This window comes from Grammomys surdaster, unplaced genomic scaffold (assembly GCF_004785775.1).
Source record: "Grammomys surdaster isolate TR1022 unplaced genomic scaffold, NIH_TR_1.0 133, whole genome shotgun sequence".
Taxonomy (NCBI): Eukaryota; Metazoa; Chordata; class Mammalia; order Rodentia; family Muridae; genus Grammomys; species Grammomys surdaster.
Genome location: NW_021604591.1, coordinates 2,762,305 through 2,779,822, shown reverse-complemented (window position 1 = coordinate 2,779,822; position 17,518 = coordinate 2,762,305). Strand labels below are relative to the sequence as shown.

Here is a 17,518-nt window from a genome sequence, read left to right as displayed (position 1 = left end):
AAAACAAAACAAAACAAAACAAAACAAAACAAAACAAAACAAAACAAAACAAAACTTCACTGGAGATTTCAGTTCTGGATTCCTTAGCTCTGTTTAGGCTTATTTTCACTATTTCCTTCTCAAATTTTCTAACTAGCTTATATATATTTTAAATTTCTTATTAAAAACAAAAATATTTTTTCTGTTTTATAGGCCATGTATAACTATTTGGCAAACATCTAGGTTTTCTTTAAACTTTTTTCTTTTTGAGTCAGGTCTTCTATAATCCAGACTGGTCTTGAACTTGTTATGTTTGCAAGGATGACATTGAACTCTGGATCCCAGGGCTTTGTGAGTAGGGTATCTGTATATCTCTGCCACTCTGCAGATTTGGTGGTTCATGTGTTTTCTTCCCTGTGGTCTCTGCCTCTGTTGCCACCTTTCAAGTGTTGAAGTGCTGGGACACAAGTGTGCACCATTGCTTAGGGTTTTACTTCTGTGAACAGACACCATGACCAAGGCAACTCTTATAAAGACATTTAATTGGGGCTGGCTTACAGGCTCAGAGGTTCAGTCCATTATCATTAAGGTGGGGACATGGCAGCATCCACGCAAGCATTGTGAAGGAGGATCTGAGAGTTCTACATCTTCATGTGAAGGCTGCTAGCAGAATACTGGCTTCCAGGCAACTAGGATGTGGGTCTTAAATCTTACACCCACAGTGACACACCAACCTCAACAGGGCCACACCTTCTAATAGTGCCCCTCCTTGGTCCAAGCATATACAAACCATCACAATTATTATATGTGATTTATGTGATGGAACCCAGAGCTTTGTGCATGCTAGGCAAGCACTCTGCCAAATGAACTATAACTCTAACCTTTAGTTAAATTTATTCTTAAAACCTGTTTCCTCCTTGAATATGTAACACACTTTGAATTTGTTTTGGTGCATTTGCTGAGAAAAGTCTGATTGGTTCCTTGTGTGGGAATCTGACTAGATTCCAAATGAATCTAGAAGATGCTGGTCACACAGAATTTCTCTGTGACTTCCAAGAAACAGCTTGTTGGGTGCTCCTGTTGTGTGTACACCGCTGAGTGTGCTCACTTAAACCGAGACACCACGATAGTGCTGGGTGGCCACCATTGCGCTGGAAGCTACTATTAGCCAGGGTATCGTCTATAGATTCTTGCTTGAATTTTATCTGAGATAAGCATCTTAGTTGAATGACTCTTATTCTTGACTCTGCTCAGGACAGCTGAAGGCAGACAGGATGGGTTAGTGGCTCTGCAGCCAGCTGGGGCTCAAGTTCTTTATAATCAGGGGGGGTCACTCAATCTCTTCTCTACAAAATGGGGCTTCTCATCTTCTTTCTCTTAGGGACCTGGTGGATTACCCCAGCTCCACTGGTGTCCGGGATTCAATGGTCAGAGGTGGCAGGTACTCATGCACGTCACCATCAGCATCATCCACAGATCCTTTTTTTTTTTTTTCCCTGCATTGATTCTGGTCCTCTTTGCTCTGGTCCATCTCCCTGCAGAAGTTATCCCAAAACTTGCTTGGGCTTGAAAACCCCAAACTATTTCCTGTAGCATTCAGATGGAGGCTGTCCTGAACCTGTCGAATGTGTGTCCCCCTCTAAGATGGAGGCTTTTGTGCTTAACACAGCCTGCTTGATATTCCACCCCTGCCAATGCCACTCACTGTCTACTGAGGCGTGCTCTGTAGAGGTGTTTGCACAGGCAGGGAGGGGTTCTCTCTATCTCTGCCCCTCTGCAGCTTTGCTGGCTCATGTGCCTCACCCCCACTGGTCTTCCATCCCCTCTTTTTAACTCCCCTGAAATATTTTTTCAAAATGAAATATTTTTCTTTGAGACGGAGTCATATGTACATAACCCTGACTGGCCTAGAACTTACAGCTTTTCTGGTGTCGGGTGTACAGTGGTTGGGGGAAGCTAGCCTGGCCTTGAACTCATGGAGTTCACCTGCCTTTGGCTCAGGTGCCTAGATTAAAGGTATATACTGTACATGTGGTGATTTTTTTTAAAAGATAGGATCTCTTGTATCTCAAACTTTCCTTGGTCTTACTATGTGAGATCAAGCCTAGAATAACCTTCAACTTCTGATCCCCTTGTATCCACTCCCCCAAGTGCTGGGATTACAGCCATGTGCCACCATGCCTGATTTATATAGTATGGGAAATTGAACACAGGGTTTCATGCATGCTAGGCAGGTACTCTACTGGCCAAGTTATATCCTCAATTCCAAAGGCTTCTAGTTACAGAAAATCTCAAATACACACCGAGGTTGAAACTTATCCAGTGTTCCCCTTGATGCCCTCCTCTCAGTGTCTAGCATAGATCTGCCATTCTGACCCCATCAGTGAGACTTTGAGCAACCCAACACATACAGGCATACTTCTGGAAGGTATACTATCAGGGAGTGTCTTTCCCTCCTAAGTGTGAGGACTCTGTCCCAGAGTGCACCCCACACACACAATGAGCTGGTCAGAGAGTTTGGTGAACTGCTGCTTTGCACTTACAGGTGGCAGCGTGAGTTGGGGACAGCATCTTACATGGGTACCAGTGAGGCAGTTCTGACTAACCTGTATGTCGTGAGTCTGCTTCAGTTTTCTGTCTGGGTACTGTCTATGTCTCTGAATACAAGAACTAATGACACTTAAGGCATAGTATGGCATTTTGAGTGGTTTTTTTTTTTTTTTGGGAAAGTTTCTAATATGATACAGCTGTCTCTGTACTTAGCCACCTGATGAGAGTTTAGGCTTTCCCCAGCCTCATCATCCTTTATTTTTGAGGCATTCTTTTTACTAAATAGTTATTTCTTCTTTTTATTGTATAATTTATTTATTTACTCCCTTACTTATTGTACTGGGAATTAAATTTAGGGCCTTGAGCATGTTCGGCGAAGACCCTACCCCTGGGTCCTATGTCCAGCCTCCTAGCACCTTGGTTTTAAAGAGTAGAGAAGGTTGTCTCCATGGTCACTAGATGGCGCTCAAGTCACGAGCAACCAAGTGTGCTCAGGGATCGCGTCAAGGGCTGGACCACAGATTGTTCTGCACATTCTTCTGGAATGTGCAGCAAAATAGCTAGATCAATATGACAACAGAGCTAAATTTATTGATGAAACTGGGTTATTCTTTGTGACTTCCTGGGTTCTCTGAGGTCCCTTCCTGTAGAGATGGGTCTCTTTCTCAGGTGGATGAAGCTATCTGGCCTGAAGGTTGTCACTCTCTTTGCCTCTGGCTAAGTTTCTTTCCCTAGCCTAAAAGCCCTGCTTGGAACATATCCCTGGCACTTTTCGATCCTCTCTTTTGTATTTCTTCTTTATTGTTCTGGGAAGGCATACTACCTTGTTTTCTTGTTTTTCCCCAAACACAACACAAGCTGTACTATATGGTGGTAGAGTACTTGCTCAGCATACAGAAGCCCTGGGTTCCACGTCCGGCACCATACAAACAGGGTGTGGCGGTATGTGTCTGGGAGCCCAGCACTTGAATGGTAGAGGCAAAGGGATCAGAAGTTTTGAGGTCACCCAGTTTATATAGTGAGTAAAAGACCCACGGGGCTAACTCATTGAGCCTGTATCTCAAAACAATGACAACAACAACAACGACAAACCGATCAATCAAAACCACTTCTTTCTGCCTTGAGGTTCCTGATGATTTGGTTCAGCCTGGACTTTTGTTTTTGTGTTCTTGTTTTTGTCCCCAGTAAGGACAAGACCTAACACTAACCTCTTAAGCATTTCTGCCCACAGTTTGCCTGGGCACACTGAAGTATTCTTTGGACCCTGTGCACCAACGTATTAAGGGAAGACTTTATTATTATTATTTTTTTGAAGGAGCATGCCCTTTTAGATGTGACCGTTCTTTTGAAAGATGGGACCTCGATACTTGCAGGCATCTTTGATGCCTTCATTCATATGGACATTGTGCTTCAGAACAGCACTGAGAAAACCAAAGTTGTCTTTGGATTACAGATGACGGTGAATTTCCCAGCAGTCTCCCCTTTTCCCTCCTGCCCAGTCTGGGCGGGTGTCAGGCAGCCAGAGCCATGGACTTGGGGCTCTGCCGAGCCTTGGGAGCTGGCAAGGCTGGCTGAAGGTAATGGCTTGGCTTCTCCAGGGTACATGCATGTCCCCGGGGACCGCCTGCTGAGCTGTGGCTTGTGGCTGGCAGCTGCTCTGTCCCTTCCAGTTCCTCCAGGTGAGGGAATTGGGCTTCACTCTCACAGTAAAAAGCTAGGTGTGTTCATCTGGGACTTGGGGCTTCCTTGGGCCTAACTCTCCAGGCTCAGGGAAAACACAGCGAAACACGTGTGTTTTGGCAGAAAGACGACCAGGACTAAATAGTGGCTTTGTGTTGGGTGACTTCTTTGCTCTCCCTGCCCTTGACTTTATGAGCTGTCTGCAGACACAGGGGCGAAAACCTGGGTGAACCTCAACACCAGAGACTTGTGACCTGTTCTCAAGTTGGGAAGCACTGGCCTAAGACATCAGCAGGGCTGTGCCAATGCCCACAGTCATATCTACTTATGATTCCTAAATGAACGAATATACAAACGAACAAGGACACCTGTGCAATTTCAACCACCACCAGTAGGTGGTTAGCTTGCTGGTGGGACTGGTAGATAACTGTCTCTGATTGGCTGCCAGATTAAAATTCAGTCCGTGGCAAGAAGAACACAGGGGTCCCATCTATGACTCTGCTTTTATTAGTCCAAGATACAGGCTCCTCTTGCTAAACAGCATTTGGGAGGAGCTTCAGGTAGGATCTGGGGACCACAGCTGTGCCTGTGTATGTCAGTCTTGCAGGCTGAGAACTTGTCTATGCCAGGGCCCAGCTCAGTTCCCGTAGGTAAGAAAAGCCTCACGGGGTACACTCTCTCCCACACTGATTCTTACCAGCTAACATTGGCCGAGACCTGGATGCAGAGATCTGAAGGCCAGCCCAGGGCCGTGTCCCTCTTTAGGTGTCTGGCCTCAGTTCTCCATCCCTGTCTTTGTCTCTGGACTACCATATTTGCCGCTTATTCGTGCTTCACACTCCTTTCTGTGAGCCTTCCAGAGCTGTCCATCCTGGATTCTCTGGGTCACAATGGATGAAGAATTGTCTTGGGCCACATTAAATCTAGGCTGTCCAAGCCACATCCTGAGGGTTGTAAGAGATGACACATATTTATTTTGAGGGACACTGGAGCATGACAGGCCATTATGGACTGCACGTGATTGTTCATAGCAACCATCATGAATCTGTGGGAAAATAAAACGGTTAGACTATTCTTATTACATTTATTTTAATGAACGTGCATGTATATGCTCATGTGCATATGCTAGCATTTGTCTCTTCACTGAAAGTGGCTGAAAGAGCCGGACCCAGGTGCTCATGTTGAGAAAATGTTGCTGTCTGTGGCAATACTAGAAATACCCACTAGGTGGAGATGTTGTGCCTTAAATGGCCTCTGCTCAGTGTGCTGGGCCCAACTGTCAATCTGATGCTTGGGTTTCGAGCCCAGGGTATTCTCTTGTCCACAATGGCTCTTTCGTGTTTTCCCTTTTCATGTTTCTTTCTCTGCACCATTCCTCCTAATCTACCTGTACATAATGAAGAAAAGTACATTTTCTCCTGTGTATTGTTTCTTGAGTATGTTGGATGGAGGTTCAGGTCACAGACGTGTGGAGGGCTGTCTGGTTGGAGTTGGGGGCAGGGTGTGTGCCTTCCTTTGTTGTCCATTCACGAAGCCTGTCAGTCCATCCAGACTCCTGTTCACGTAACCATTCCCCACGCTGCCTCGTCCATCCTAACCCCTCTTCCATTTCTTTATGCTTCAGAGGAGCCTGCAGGTGTGCTCAAGAGTCCGGCCACTGACCGTACGTTGCTGTCACCTAGGGATCCACGAGGGGATGGGACATTGGGGTTTCTGCTGGAGGGGAATTTTCTGACTTGCATGAAGGGGACTGAGCCACAGCCAGGTCTCTGAGTTGACCACTGGCAAATCGCAGCCACTGGGTAACTGATACGAATTACTTGGGATGCTTTAAGGCCAGTTTCCTCTAGATCTCCCAGACCCTACCTCAGCTGATGCTTCCAACACGGGGGGCATAGTGGGCCAGAGGGATTGTGAGGCATCCTGGGATCTGGAAGTGGCCAGGAGAATGAGAGATGCTTGAAGCATAATTCATGAGATAGATCATAATTTTGATGACTGACAAGCAGTTAGTAGCGGTCCCCTGAATTTGATCATTCCAAAGCTTCCCCTTTGCTTCCCAAAGCCAAGCCCTGTCTGCACTGGGGTCTGGAGGAGGAGGTATGTGGAAAGGTGATAGGCAGGGTAGCTCTGGCTGCCCCTGCCTCCCCCACGCCCCTGCACTGTCTCAGCCTCATAGCTTAGTGAGACAGCCTCATGCCCGGCTGAGCAGGTCTCAGGTCTATGTGGAGGCTGTTTTCCCTGTGCTTGCCCTGGCTCAGCCTTGTGTGGACAGAGACACCGGGATGGTCCTGACAATGGCTCTGCCTTGAGCATTCTGAATGTCCTGCCTTTGTAGGGTTTCAGAATCTAGCCTGTGAGGTCTGTCCCAGGAAGGGCAGCTGTGACATTGTCAAGAGAGCATATACCAGAAGAGGGGGTGATGACCCTCTATCTGTTTTCCAACTCTTCCAACAAATGCATGTGTGAGGAGGGAGGGTCCCTGGGACCTGGCTTCTCTGGCCACCTGCCTCTGAAACCACCTGTGTTCCCCTCTCCTGTGGTCTGAGCCTCAGCTTGTGTGGCCAGCCGAGTGTGCTGCACCCTTGCTATCCTGTGCTCGGTCACATGCCAGCCGAGGGTGCTGCACCCTTGCTACCCTGTGCTTGGTCACATCTCTGAGACTCAGTCTCCTCACCTGTCACAGAGGACTAATAAGATAGTCGCAGTTCAGCATGCTGAGGACTCAGGGGACAGAGGGGACTTAATGATAGTCATTGCTAGTGTATTATTCATTATACGTGTTCAGGGGCCACTTATGGTGCAGATGGAGGAAACTGAGGGCTAGAGATGAAGGTGGATAGGTTGAACCCTACAAGGGTCCACGGGGCCACCTCTCTGATACCTTCTTGTATCTTTCAGTGGATGACAACCTGGGCTTCCTCCCCACTTTTGGGCCCTGCTATGTGAACCTCTATGGCAGTCCCCGAGAGTTCACGGGCTTCCCAGATCCTTATGCGGAGCTCAACACGGGAAAGGTGAGTGGCCACACACAACCTCCAAGGCTCTCCAGCCTGGCCTGTCAGTATGTGGGCCCAGATGATAGTCCACGGGCCTCACGAGGTCTGAGCAAAACCCCTCAGAGCACTCCCTCTGTTTGGCCCTCTGGCTTTTTTTCTCCTGGGCTAGTTGGGCCTGTTTGCTGTCTGCATTCCAAGACACCCAGCCCATCTCCCTCAGCTTTCATGCCCTTGTTAGGGCCAAGGATTGGCACTGTAGAGGTGACTTATGTTGTCACGTGTTGTGTTTTCCTGCCTCCTAACCCCTTGGCTCGAGACTGTGACTTTCTCTTGCAGGGAGAAGGTGTGGCTTATCGAGGCAGGGTTCTGTTGTCCCTGGAGACCAAACTGGTGGAGCACAGTGAGCAGAAGGTGGAAGACCTTCCTGCTGATGATATCCTGAGAGTGGAGGTGAGGACATGCTCTGGGAGACAGCTGGCTTGGGAATAGGAACAAGGCTGCTAAGAACTGTGGTAGAGGGCCTTCTTCAGTTCTTAACAGCACTTAATACAGTGACACTTCTTGGGCCCTCATGTCTCAGTGGTAAGGGGAGAATAGTGTAATATCCCACCTTAGGAATGCTTTGAGGTTTAAGGGAGATAGATGAAAGTATTATAGAAACTCAGAACTTAATACAGCTAACAATGAGGTTGGTGAGACACCGTTTACCACTGACGTCTTCAAATCCAGCATGCTGCAAGGTGGCTGTTGTTAACCCTATTTACAGACGAAGACTCTACGGCCCCAGAAATATCAGAGCCATGCATGGTCTCCAGGAGCGTTTGGACACTGTGGTTAGCTACCTCAGGTGTCTACGCTGTCCCTCCCATGTGCCGGATGCCTCCTTTGTGTAGTTATCTTAGGAGATGGTGGTGAGACGATGTGTGCACACAGTAGGCGCTCAGTAAGTGTTATCTGTCATCACCGTTCACATGATCCAAACCTCACCTCTTCAGTTCCTTTCTCCCAGCTTTCCGAAGAGGTGACTATAATAAAATTGTGTTGTTTCACGTCAAGACACATGAGTCTTTTACATTGTCTCAGCCCTGTGCTTGGCCTTGGGGAGGGAGACAACTTGAGCTACACATTATGAGCATATGGTCTGTGCAGACTGCAGGGCTGTCGGACGTGTGTGCATGTGAGCGTGTCAGGGCAGGGCATGATCACTGAGAGTTTTCAGCCCCTTTAAAGGGCAGATGAGGTGTAGGACGCCCTGAGGGACACTGCGGGAGACCCTGCTCTGTGGACATGGTGGTGCCATTGATGCTGGTTTGGATTAAGGAGCAGCCTGACCTTGGAGGAGCAGATTCTTTTAGGAAACATGAGCAAATGTGCACAGACCTGGAAAGAGTTTGTTCATTTAGTAACCAACTCTGGAGGCTGTTCCTTTGGGGTGTCTGTCACTATCTGCCCAGCCAGAAGGAGTTTCTGGGTCCAGGTCATGGCTCGGGTCTGTCGTCTATGGGATCCACCCTGCTGAGGGTCTTGTTTGTCTTCTCCTGTGATCTCTGGCCTGCTCACTCTGCCTGCAGAAGTACCTGAGGAGACGCAAATATTCCCTCTTTGCTGCCTTCTACTCAGCCACAATGCTGCAGGATGTGGATGATGCTATCCAGTTCGAGGTCAGCATTGGGAACTACGGAAACAAGTTTGACACCACCTGCCTGCCGTTGGCTTCCACCACCCAGTACAGCCGGGCAGTCTTTGATGGTGGGTGAGGCTGCAGGGGACCTGGGTCATAGGGAGAATGTCAACCCTTGCCTCCTGTGGAAACCACAGCAAACCTTGTGGGGTGTTCCTCTCCTGTAATTCTTGTATTGTCCCTCATACTCCTCTTGGGGGGCCCACTGCATCCACAGTTTGGATTCCTGCTTGATTATCAGTGTTCTGTAGCTGACCTGGTCCTGAGCTATTCCCATCATCACATGGGGCCTGGAGGCTTGGCTTAGAGTCCTTGGCAATGTGAGCTTGGGTCTTCCAGAGACACTCTATCATCTCTCTTATTTTGATGTGAGATCCAGAGCAGTCTGTACACCCACCTTGCACCCCAGGTGTGCTCAGTCACCTTGTTTGGATACTGGGAACTACTGGCCACACCACAAGCATTTAAGGAGAAAGCAAAACGGGTCCTGCCTCCTATCTTTAGTCCTCTCTCAAGCTGGGCTCTGTGGCCTGAGCGCTATGCTCTTCAGAATGGTGTTTCACTGCCGTGGGTCTCTGTCCAGTGCTCAGGTCCCTCTCCCCTCCCTGTAGGATGTCACTACTATTACTTGCCTTGGGGCAACGTGAAGCCTGTGGTGGTGCTGTCCTCATACTGGGAAGACATCAGCCATCGAATTGAGGCTCAAAACCAGCTCCTCAGGATCGCTGACCAGCTGGTGAGTGGGATCCTGTCCAGACATGGTGCCTGGTTTCTAGCCCTGCCAGAAGGATATGCAGACTTGTAGAGATGGGGTATCAAGGCCACTGGGGACGCTCCAGGTGGATATGGAAGATGACTGAACGACAGAGAGTTGAGAGATAACAGGTGTCAGGATATGCCTGGCGTTCTCCAGTGTGTCATACACTTCCAGCCTGAAGCCAGAATTCAGAATCCAGAAGCTAGGGTTCCCAACTTGGCCTTCATGGCTGCTGAGGGAGAGGTGTGGAGTATGGAGGAGAGACCAGATAAGGGGCATCAAGAGGATACCATGGGAACAATGGGAGGATGTGGGAGAGGAGGATTGTATCTAGCATATCATGGTAAGAACTCAGAGGAGGAAGAGATGGTCCTGGGAGGAAAATGGCTTTCTGGGGAGCTTGTGGAACTTGGGCTGCAAGGTCTTGGTACATTTGAGAGAAATGATCTGGGGTTCAAAGCTGGGACCCTGGGGAGGGGGCAGAGTGTTTGAACGTGAGGGATAGTCTGCTTTGGGAGTGAGGAGAGGCTTCTGGGAACCCCTCTTTCCTTTTACGCTGCCTTACGTTTAGTCAGGGCATGCAGGAGAATCTTGAGAGGGCAGGGATGTAAAGGCCAAGGGAGGGGAGAAGGATGCTGGGAAGCTGCTGGCTGGTTCAGGCAGTGGCTCCAGGCTCCCTTCCAGGGAGCATCACCCAAGTGGGGAAAGCGTGGCTACGTGGTGGGAATGAGGGGCAGCATGGGGTGGGGGGTGAAGAGACCTAGGAATGGCTGATGAGCACAGTAGGAAGGGAGGCAGAAAGGCAAGGGAGGGGTAGTGTCCTTGAAACTGGAAGCTGCTGGTGATGGGCAGCTAGTGCCAGTGGGAGGACTTGGAATCGAGACTGCAAAATCACTGTCCTGCTGTCCTCTGGGTTCCTCATTATTCTACCAGAACTCCACAGTTCCCAGACAGCAGGGACTGAGTTTGCCTCCTAGGGTTTGTCCCCCAGGGTGGAACACACATCACATGCCCTGACGTGTGGAGAGGGCTACTTAGGAGACTGAGGCAGCTCTGGGCTGACAGGTATTTTCAGGTTGGCCTAGCCCAGGACCTTGCCCTAGGACAAGTCCCGAAAGAAAGAGATCAGATAAAACTCCAAGAGTCAAGCTCTGGGAGTCTGGTCTTTATGCCCATTGAATGGTTGCTGGGGGAGACTGGCTAGATCTGGATCTGGCAGTGTGGGTGATTCCAGAAAAGACTGACCAGTGTTGTCTCAGAGAGATCCACTCCCCTGTGGGGAATCAGGCCTGGCGTTGAAGCGGCAGGTCGGAGGGGATGCATTCAGGCTGTGAAATATCTCTAGTTAGCAAAGGCCCGCCTCGTGTCCATGTGTGAGACTGGGGGTCTGGCTTGAGAGTTGGGGCATCCTGGAAGATTCTGGAGCCAGGACATTGCTGGCAGATCGAGTCTGGCTTTGCCTTTTCCTGCTCCTACTATCCGTTCCTTTCTGGCTCAGTGGCAGGGCCTGGGGTTGAGTCCTGCTTTGTGGGGATACTCCTGACCTAGGGTTGCTTTTCCTCAGGAAGCTAACCTGGAGCAGGTCCACTTGGCTCTGAAGGCACAGTGTTCCTCCGAGGATGTGGATGCCCTGGTGGTTCAGTTGACAGACGAGCTCCTTGCAGACTGCAGGTAGGGGGTACTTGGCACCTTCAGATGCCTCTCTGGCTCAGCCAAGGCTGGCTCCTCAGGAGTGCTCGTGTGTGGTGGTGAGCAGAAGCACGTCTCCCAGCCACGCTTGGCCAGCAGTCTGGCCAGCACTGAGCCCAGAGGTGCTGGAGCCTGCACCGGGAGTTGAAAAGGTGACGTTTAGAACAGGTCATAAATCTCCCCGCAGCAGCAGCAGCAGCTGTGGGCCGGGCGACCAGCTCACCTGAATGGGAAGCATTGTGTGTCTGATCCCCGACCTCATAGCTCCCTGATGGAATCTCCAGGAGAAGCTGGGGTGGGGGCACCCCTCCTTTCCCCAAGGCCATGTTGTCAAGGACCATGGTTTCTGTTTAGGCTTTCATTGCACACGGATGATTGTCAGCTTCAGGAACAAAGGGCCTGGGAGTGAGGAAGAAAGGGAATGAATGTAGGTCCGCAGAGGAGGCTCACCTCAACATCTCCTCCACACCCAGGAGGGCTGGGGTAGTGGCAGTGTTGCGATGGGAGTTTTGAAGTTGAACTTGGCAGGAAGAATGACTCCTTAATGATATCTAATCAACAAAGGACTGGCACCGTGAGGAGGCATGAGTAAAAGGAACCGTGATTACCACAGTGACAAATGCAGGGAACCAGGGGACCTGCCCTCACGCAGTCTGCTGGTGTTCAGTAGCTCTGTCTCCGTGGCCCTGGTTTCTCAGCTATGAAATGGGCTTGCACTCTCTGGCATTCTGTATGAAGGTAGCCATTCCCCCCACCCCCACCCTATCTTCTCCTTTCTCAGACTAGCTGGAGAGCTCTATTGAAGGGCATCAGAAAAAAACGCTCTCACCATGAGAGATGTGGAACCGGTGCTTGCATATCCTGGAATGTGATCCCAATAGAATGGCCTTGCTTCTGCCCCAAGCAGGTCATTCCTTCATTCTCTATACCTTCCCCATACCAGGCTCAGCCCCAGCTCTGTTGATAAGGCCACAGCTTGAGCCCTCTAGGTATGATGTGGAGTGAGAGGCATGACCTGTGGGAGCTCAGAGTGGTTACAGACAGTGGAACAATCTTCCCAAACAGATTCCTGGAGGAAATGTTAAGGTAGGAAGTGGAGAAGATACTTCCCAGACCAAGGCATGCAGCCCTAAAATGCCTGCTACCTTCAGAGTTACCAAGGACAGTTAATTCCCAGCAAGGCAGGCTTTAGGGGCCCTGCCAAGTAGAGCTCAAGCTTGGCTACGTTGAGGAGGAAGAAGACTCCTGGGTCAGATGCTTGTGGTGGCTTCAGGATGGCAAGAGAGGAGACACAGGGCTGTGAAGCGACCTAAGACACAGGCAGCTAAGGCAGTGGAGCTGGGGAGGGTGGATGTGGAGGGAACCGAGAACAGCACAGACTTTGTGACAGGCACTGTGTGGGAAATTTGTGTGCATTCTACTCACCAAGCCTGAAACTCTGATCATATCATTCTCTGAGGGCCAAATAAGGAAACTGAGGCACACAGAGATTGATTGACATGCCCAGACTCGCATGTCAAGTAAGTGGAAGAATATCCCTCTGTTACTCTGTCATAGATAGGACATGAGGCCCTAGAAAGGCCCAGGATGATTCCCTAGCTATGGCCACAGCAGCTGGGTAGGCTTTGGGGGTCATTCCCTGAAAGGCTTAGCAGGAGGGAAGCAGAGTGAGGTCCATGAGATGAGGCATCAGGAAATGGCTTTGGTCTGGAGGAGGAGGGAAAGTGGTGCCGGAGGGGCACACAGGGCACAGTCAGCTTGTAGAGGATGCAGGAGGAGGCATCTTCTCAGAGCATCCTGTGCCTTGGGCATGTCTACAGGAAGGCTGCTGTGCCCAATGCCCAGTGATGCCACTCTGGACAGTGGCAAGCAGAGAGTGGGTTTCTGCAGTACTGCTCATGGCAATTGTGGGGTGGAACAGGCAAGTCTGTGGGCTGGTGGGACCCAATCCCTGCTAAATCTGAGGTGCTGGGACTTTGGAGCCTGTGGGACTTGGTCCTAGGCTGTCCTCAGTTCCTCTTAGGGAGAATGCATCTGAAACACTGTCAAACCAGGCTCTTCTGTCACTGTCCTGGGGGCAGGAGGATGCCCAGGCCTCTGTGGGACATCAGTCCCAGGACTCTCATCCTCTCAGGATATTTGACAGGATCTTCAGGGAAGGGACTCCAGATCCATCCCTCTGAGCACCACCCGAGGCTGCCACCATGCTGCCCAAGGCTTCGGCATAAGCAGGTGTCATGGCTGACCTGGGCTGACTACCTGCTCTCAGCCTTGTCGTCTCCAGCTAGAACCCTTTCCTAGCTCACCCCGAGCCTCCCCCACCCCCGTCCCCTCCTGAACCAATGTACCAAAGCTGTCTTCTCTGAACTCTGGACTCACTGGGACTCCTCTGCATGTGTCCATCCTTCCAGCCTGGGTCAGGCTGTGTCTAAGGCCACACATGCCCCACACAGACTCTATCACCATCTCCTGTTTCCTCTTGGATCTATGGGTCTGCCACCTTCAGAGATCACAGCACAAACCATAGCAACTCTTACAGCCTTCATTTCCTCTCCCCTCCCCAGCCCAGTCTCCCTCCTTCCTTCCCTTCCCTCCTTTCCTCCTTTTCTCCCTCCTTCCTTCCCTCTCTCCCTCTCTCTTTCCCTTCTTTACCTGGAGAGGACTGTTTTTCCCACGGGGTGTCTAATAACCCTCATCTCTTCTGAGTCATTGCTGGCTTGCTGGACCCCCCCCCCATAATGCACCCCTTGCCCCTGTGTATTACTTTCTGCCATCATGCTGTTCTAGCAGCTACAAAGCCCTTCCTAACATTCTGCACAGGAATAGTTCCTGTCAGCCCTGCAGGTGCAGATCAGGGCCACTTTTTTTCTGGGAAACACTCCAAGGCTGCTCCTGTGGGAAATGGCAGGCTGCCTCAGTTTTCCCTCATGAGAAGGCAAAATTGGGGGATGGTCATTTCTTTGGACTGGTCCCCAGGGACAGGTGGTGACTTGGTGAGTAGCCAGATCTGCTTCCTGGTGTTAATGAACCCTGCCATGGCCCACCTTCCATTTGCAGGGAGGGCTAGGGGTGCAGTTTTCTCCTCAGACCCCCTTTCTGTATCCCAGTATTGGACCTTTGGTGAGAAAGAGCCAGGGCATCTTTGAGTGGTGAGAACTTGTCTTGAGGAGTCTTGGTTGGGTGGTCTGCTGGAGGGTCCTCTGTAGCTTCTGACCTTGACTGGGCTTCTCCTGCTCTCTGCTCCACTGTGCGCCAGGGCCCCTCACCCACCACGCACGGCCTCCGCCCGCTGCTGCCGCCGGCCCGGGGCTGCCGTCCGCGGCACCCTCGGGGCAGTAAATATTATATTACCACAGGGTGTGCAGTACGTGACCTGAGACGGGCCCCGGGGCTTAAGTTTCTCCGAGATGGAGCTCGCGCACCCGCTCCCCCCACCCTAAAAATTCAATTAAAAAAAATAACAGGAAAGACGCAGCGCGCCGAGGGCCTGCCAGAGCGGTGCCGCGGCGCTCCGGCGGTAATTGGTTCTGCATAGCTCGGGGAAATTGGCAGAAAAAATAAATCAGCCGGGAGCCCGGAGTCCAGACGCTGCGGGGAGGGGGCGGGGGCTGCAGAGCAGAGCAGGCCTGGCTCAGCATTGACGAATGTCCTATTTGAGGGCAAGGGCTGGGCCAGCTGGAGGGTCCTGCTTGGGGAGGGAGAACTGGAGTTCGCCCATTCTTTTCTAGCATTTCCCTTGGGTGTGCACATCCAGTCCTGGGATGCTCTGGAGCTTCCATCTGTGGGGCTTTTAGAAAGCCCCTGTGTAATGAGTCTGGGATCAGAGATCTTTGCCCCCACACAGGACGGAGTTTAACTTAACTCCTCACTTGGGCTTCAGCACTGTTATTTGAGGGCCTCAGTACCCTAGCTGTGCTCAGAAGGCTTTCCAAAGCTCAGGATTCTGGGAGGGCCGACTCCGGGGGCAGCCAGGGTGGATGCTTCTGTATTCATGGCTGCTGGCTTCCCCACAGCGTCTGCAGTAGCTAGTCAGGGGTCCATAAATTTCCTTCTTGGAGAGAGTGTGCGCCCAACACAGAAGGGATTTATTTTAGTGTGGGACAACTTAGCCTCTGGCCTCTGCCCTAGACTACACAAGGGGCCAGGAAAGAGACCCTCTAGGTCCTCTGAGAGCTTGCAGTCAGTGGGGGTGGGTGGGGGAAGTACTCATACAAAAGAACCCACTAGACTAGAAGTTGAGGGTTATTCCAAAAAGAGTAGCCTGGGAATAAGGAGACATGTTTCAGAGCAGGAGTAGGAGGGCCAGGGTGTGTGAGGAAGGCTTCCTGCAGCAGGCAGGTCACGCTGAGGTGAGCATCCAGCAGGCTGGCAGTGGGTAGGGACCCTATAAATGTACATACTTGTGTATGCATGCACCTGCCTCTGTGGTGTGTGGAGCCCTGGTGAACAAACGCGTCCCACCTGTCTCTCGTAGCCAGCCGCTGTGTGACATTCATGAAATACCTTCTGCCACCCACCTTGATCAGTACCTGTTCCGGCTACGTACCCGTCACCTGAGCCAGATCAAAGAAGCTGCCCTGGCCTTGAAGCTTGGCCACAGTGAGCTCCCCACCGCCCTGGAGCAGGCTGAAGACTGGCTTCTCCATCTCCGTGCCCTGGCTGAGGAGGTAGTGAATCCTGTGAGGCCTTTCTTCAGCCTTCCTGCCTCCTGGAATGTAGACCAAATGTTTACACTGTGGTACATTCCTGGGTCTGTTGCTAGGTGACCTTGGGGGCAGGTCCCTTAACCTTCTGAGCTCTAGTATGCCCATTTGCAGGACACAATGGCATACATATTGGGTGTTACAGTGTCCAACTCAGAGTCTAACACATAGTAGATACTCAGTAGCTAGACTCTAGCTTATTGAAGGATGCTAGAATAAGGCTGGTCCCAGAGCTCAGAGCGTCTGGCTCTAGGTCTCCTGTTGAAGCCTGTTTCCCCAGGGACCTGACTCCTTCTGGACCACTAGTTCCTGTCTGTAGGAAATATGGGAGGTGAGAAGGGATGGTACCTGGGCATGTACAGGGAGATGGTATCTGGAACAGAGGGCTGTAGAAAGGAAATGGGAAAAGCTGTTTGGAGAGGAGTGATGAACCTTAGTGTTTTCCTGGGCAGGGTGGTAGCACATGACCAGTTCCCTGGGTATCTCCTCATAATGGTTGGGACTGTCCCCCAGACTGCTAACTGGCAGTCTCTGGAACCTTGCTCCTGATCCTACCCTCTTCGCAGAATTTGTACCGTGGTGGGGAGAGGGCAAAGGCGAATCCTCAATATCCTTTCAGCTCCTACCCCCCAAGTCTGGGACCTCAGTCTCTCTGAAGAGCCCTGGGAAGGTGGCAAGGAGTCCCTGTTGGCGTGGCATCTGCTCCTCTAAGCCTGCAGACCTTAGGGTCCTAGGGTCAGCAGGAAGAAGGAGGAACACCTAGCAGACCACATCTTCCCTGCTCTGTGTAGGAGTATCTTCTCAGAAATGCATGAGTGTCTCAGAGACATTTGCGGGGACTCCTCTCTAAGCTGACAGCCAAAGGCAGGGCCCTGAGTGGGCAGTGTGGGACAAGAGCTGAGTGAGTGAGGCAAGACCTTTGTGGCCTTTGAGTCAGAGATCGGGTATGACTCGTACATGTCACCATCTCCACCTTGACCGCCACCCTCTCTTCAGCCCCAGAACAGCCTGCCAGATATTATCATCTGGATGCTGCAGGGTGACAAGCGTGTGGCCTACCAACGGGTGCCTGCCCATGAAGTCCTCTTCTCCCGGCGGGGCCCCAGCTACTGTGGCAGGAACTGTGGGAAACTACAGACCATCTTTCTGAAAGTGAGTATTCTCTCTGCTGGGGTCACCAAAGGATTTTATCAATGCAAGGCCTCTCTTCAGCTTTCCCTGATCCCTCATCCAGTCCTTTTTTGGAAGGAGCATTTGAGTAAAATATCTTTCTTTTTCTTCAGTTCCCTCCAACTCTCCAGGTCCCATGCAGTGAGTCTAGGAGGCTTGCTGGGGGGTGCTGGAATGTGGGGTTGGAATAAACAAACAAACAAAAAAAACGAAGTATGATGGTACTTTCTTGTAATCCTAACACTTGGGATATAGAGGCAGGAGGACCAAGAGTTCAAGATCATCCTTGGCTACACAATGAGATTGAGAA

General features: G+C 50.9%; 1 protein-coding gene across 8 annotated transcripts in view; it reads left to right on the top strand.

The window, feature by feature from the left end:
• The window catches only part of Dysf (dysferlin), a 181,044-nt gene that overhangs the window by 63,683 nt on the left and 99,843 nt on the right, over positions 1-17,518 (top strand). For 4 of the 8 annotated variants that reach the window (XM_028762362.1, XM_028762359.1, XM_028762358.1 and 1 more), the window contains 8 exons: positions 5,834-5,872; positions 7,111-7,226; positions 7,545-7,658; positions 8,780-8,957; positions 9,501-9,625; positions 11,211-11,317; positions 15,810-16,002; positions 17,035-17,190. In XM_028762362.1, coding sequence (XP_028618195.1) covers positions 5,834-5,872; positions 7,111-7,226; positions 7,545-7,658; positions 8,780-8,957; positions 9,501-9,625; positions 11,211-11,317; positions 15,810-16,002; positions 17,035-17,190 — 1,028 coding nt within the window. The remainder of the gene's footprint in view (positions 1-5,833; positions 5,873-7,110; positions 7,227-7,544; positions 7,659-8,779; positions 8,958-9,500; positions 9,626-11,210; positions 11,318-15,809; positions 16,003-17,034; positions 17,191-17,518) is intronic. The other 4 variants (XM_028762363.1, XM_028762361.1, XM_028762360.1 and 1 more) reach the window with 1 other exon arrangement.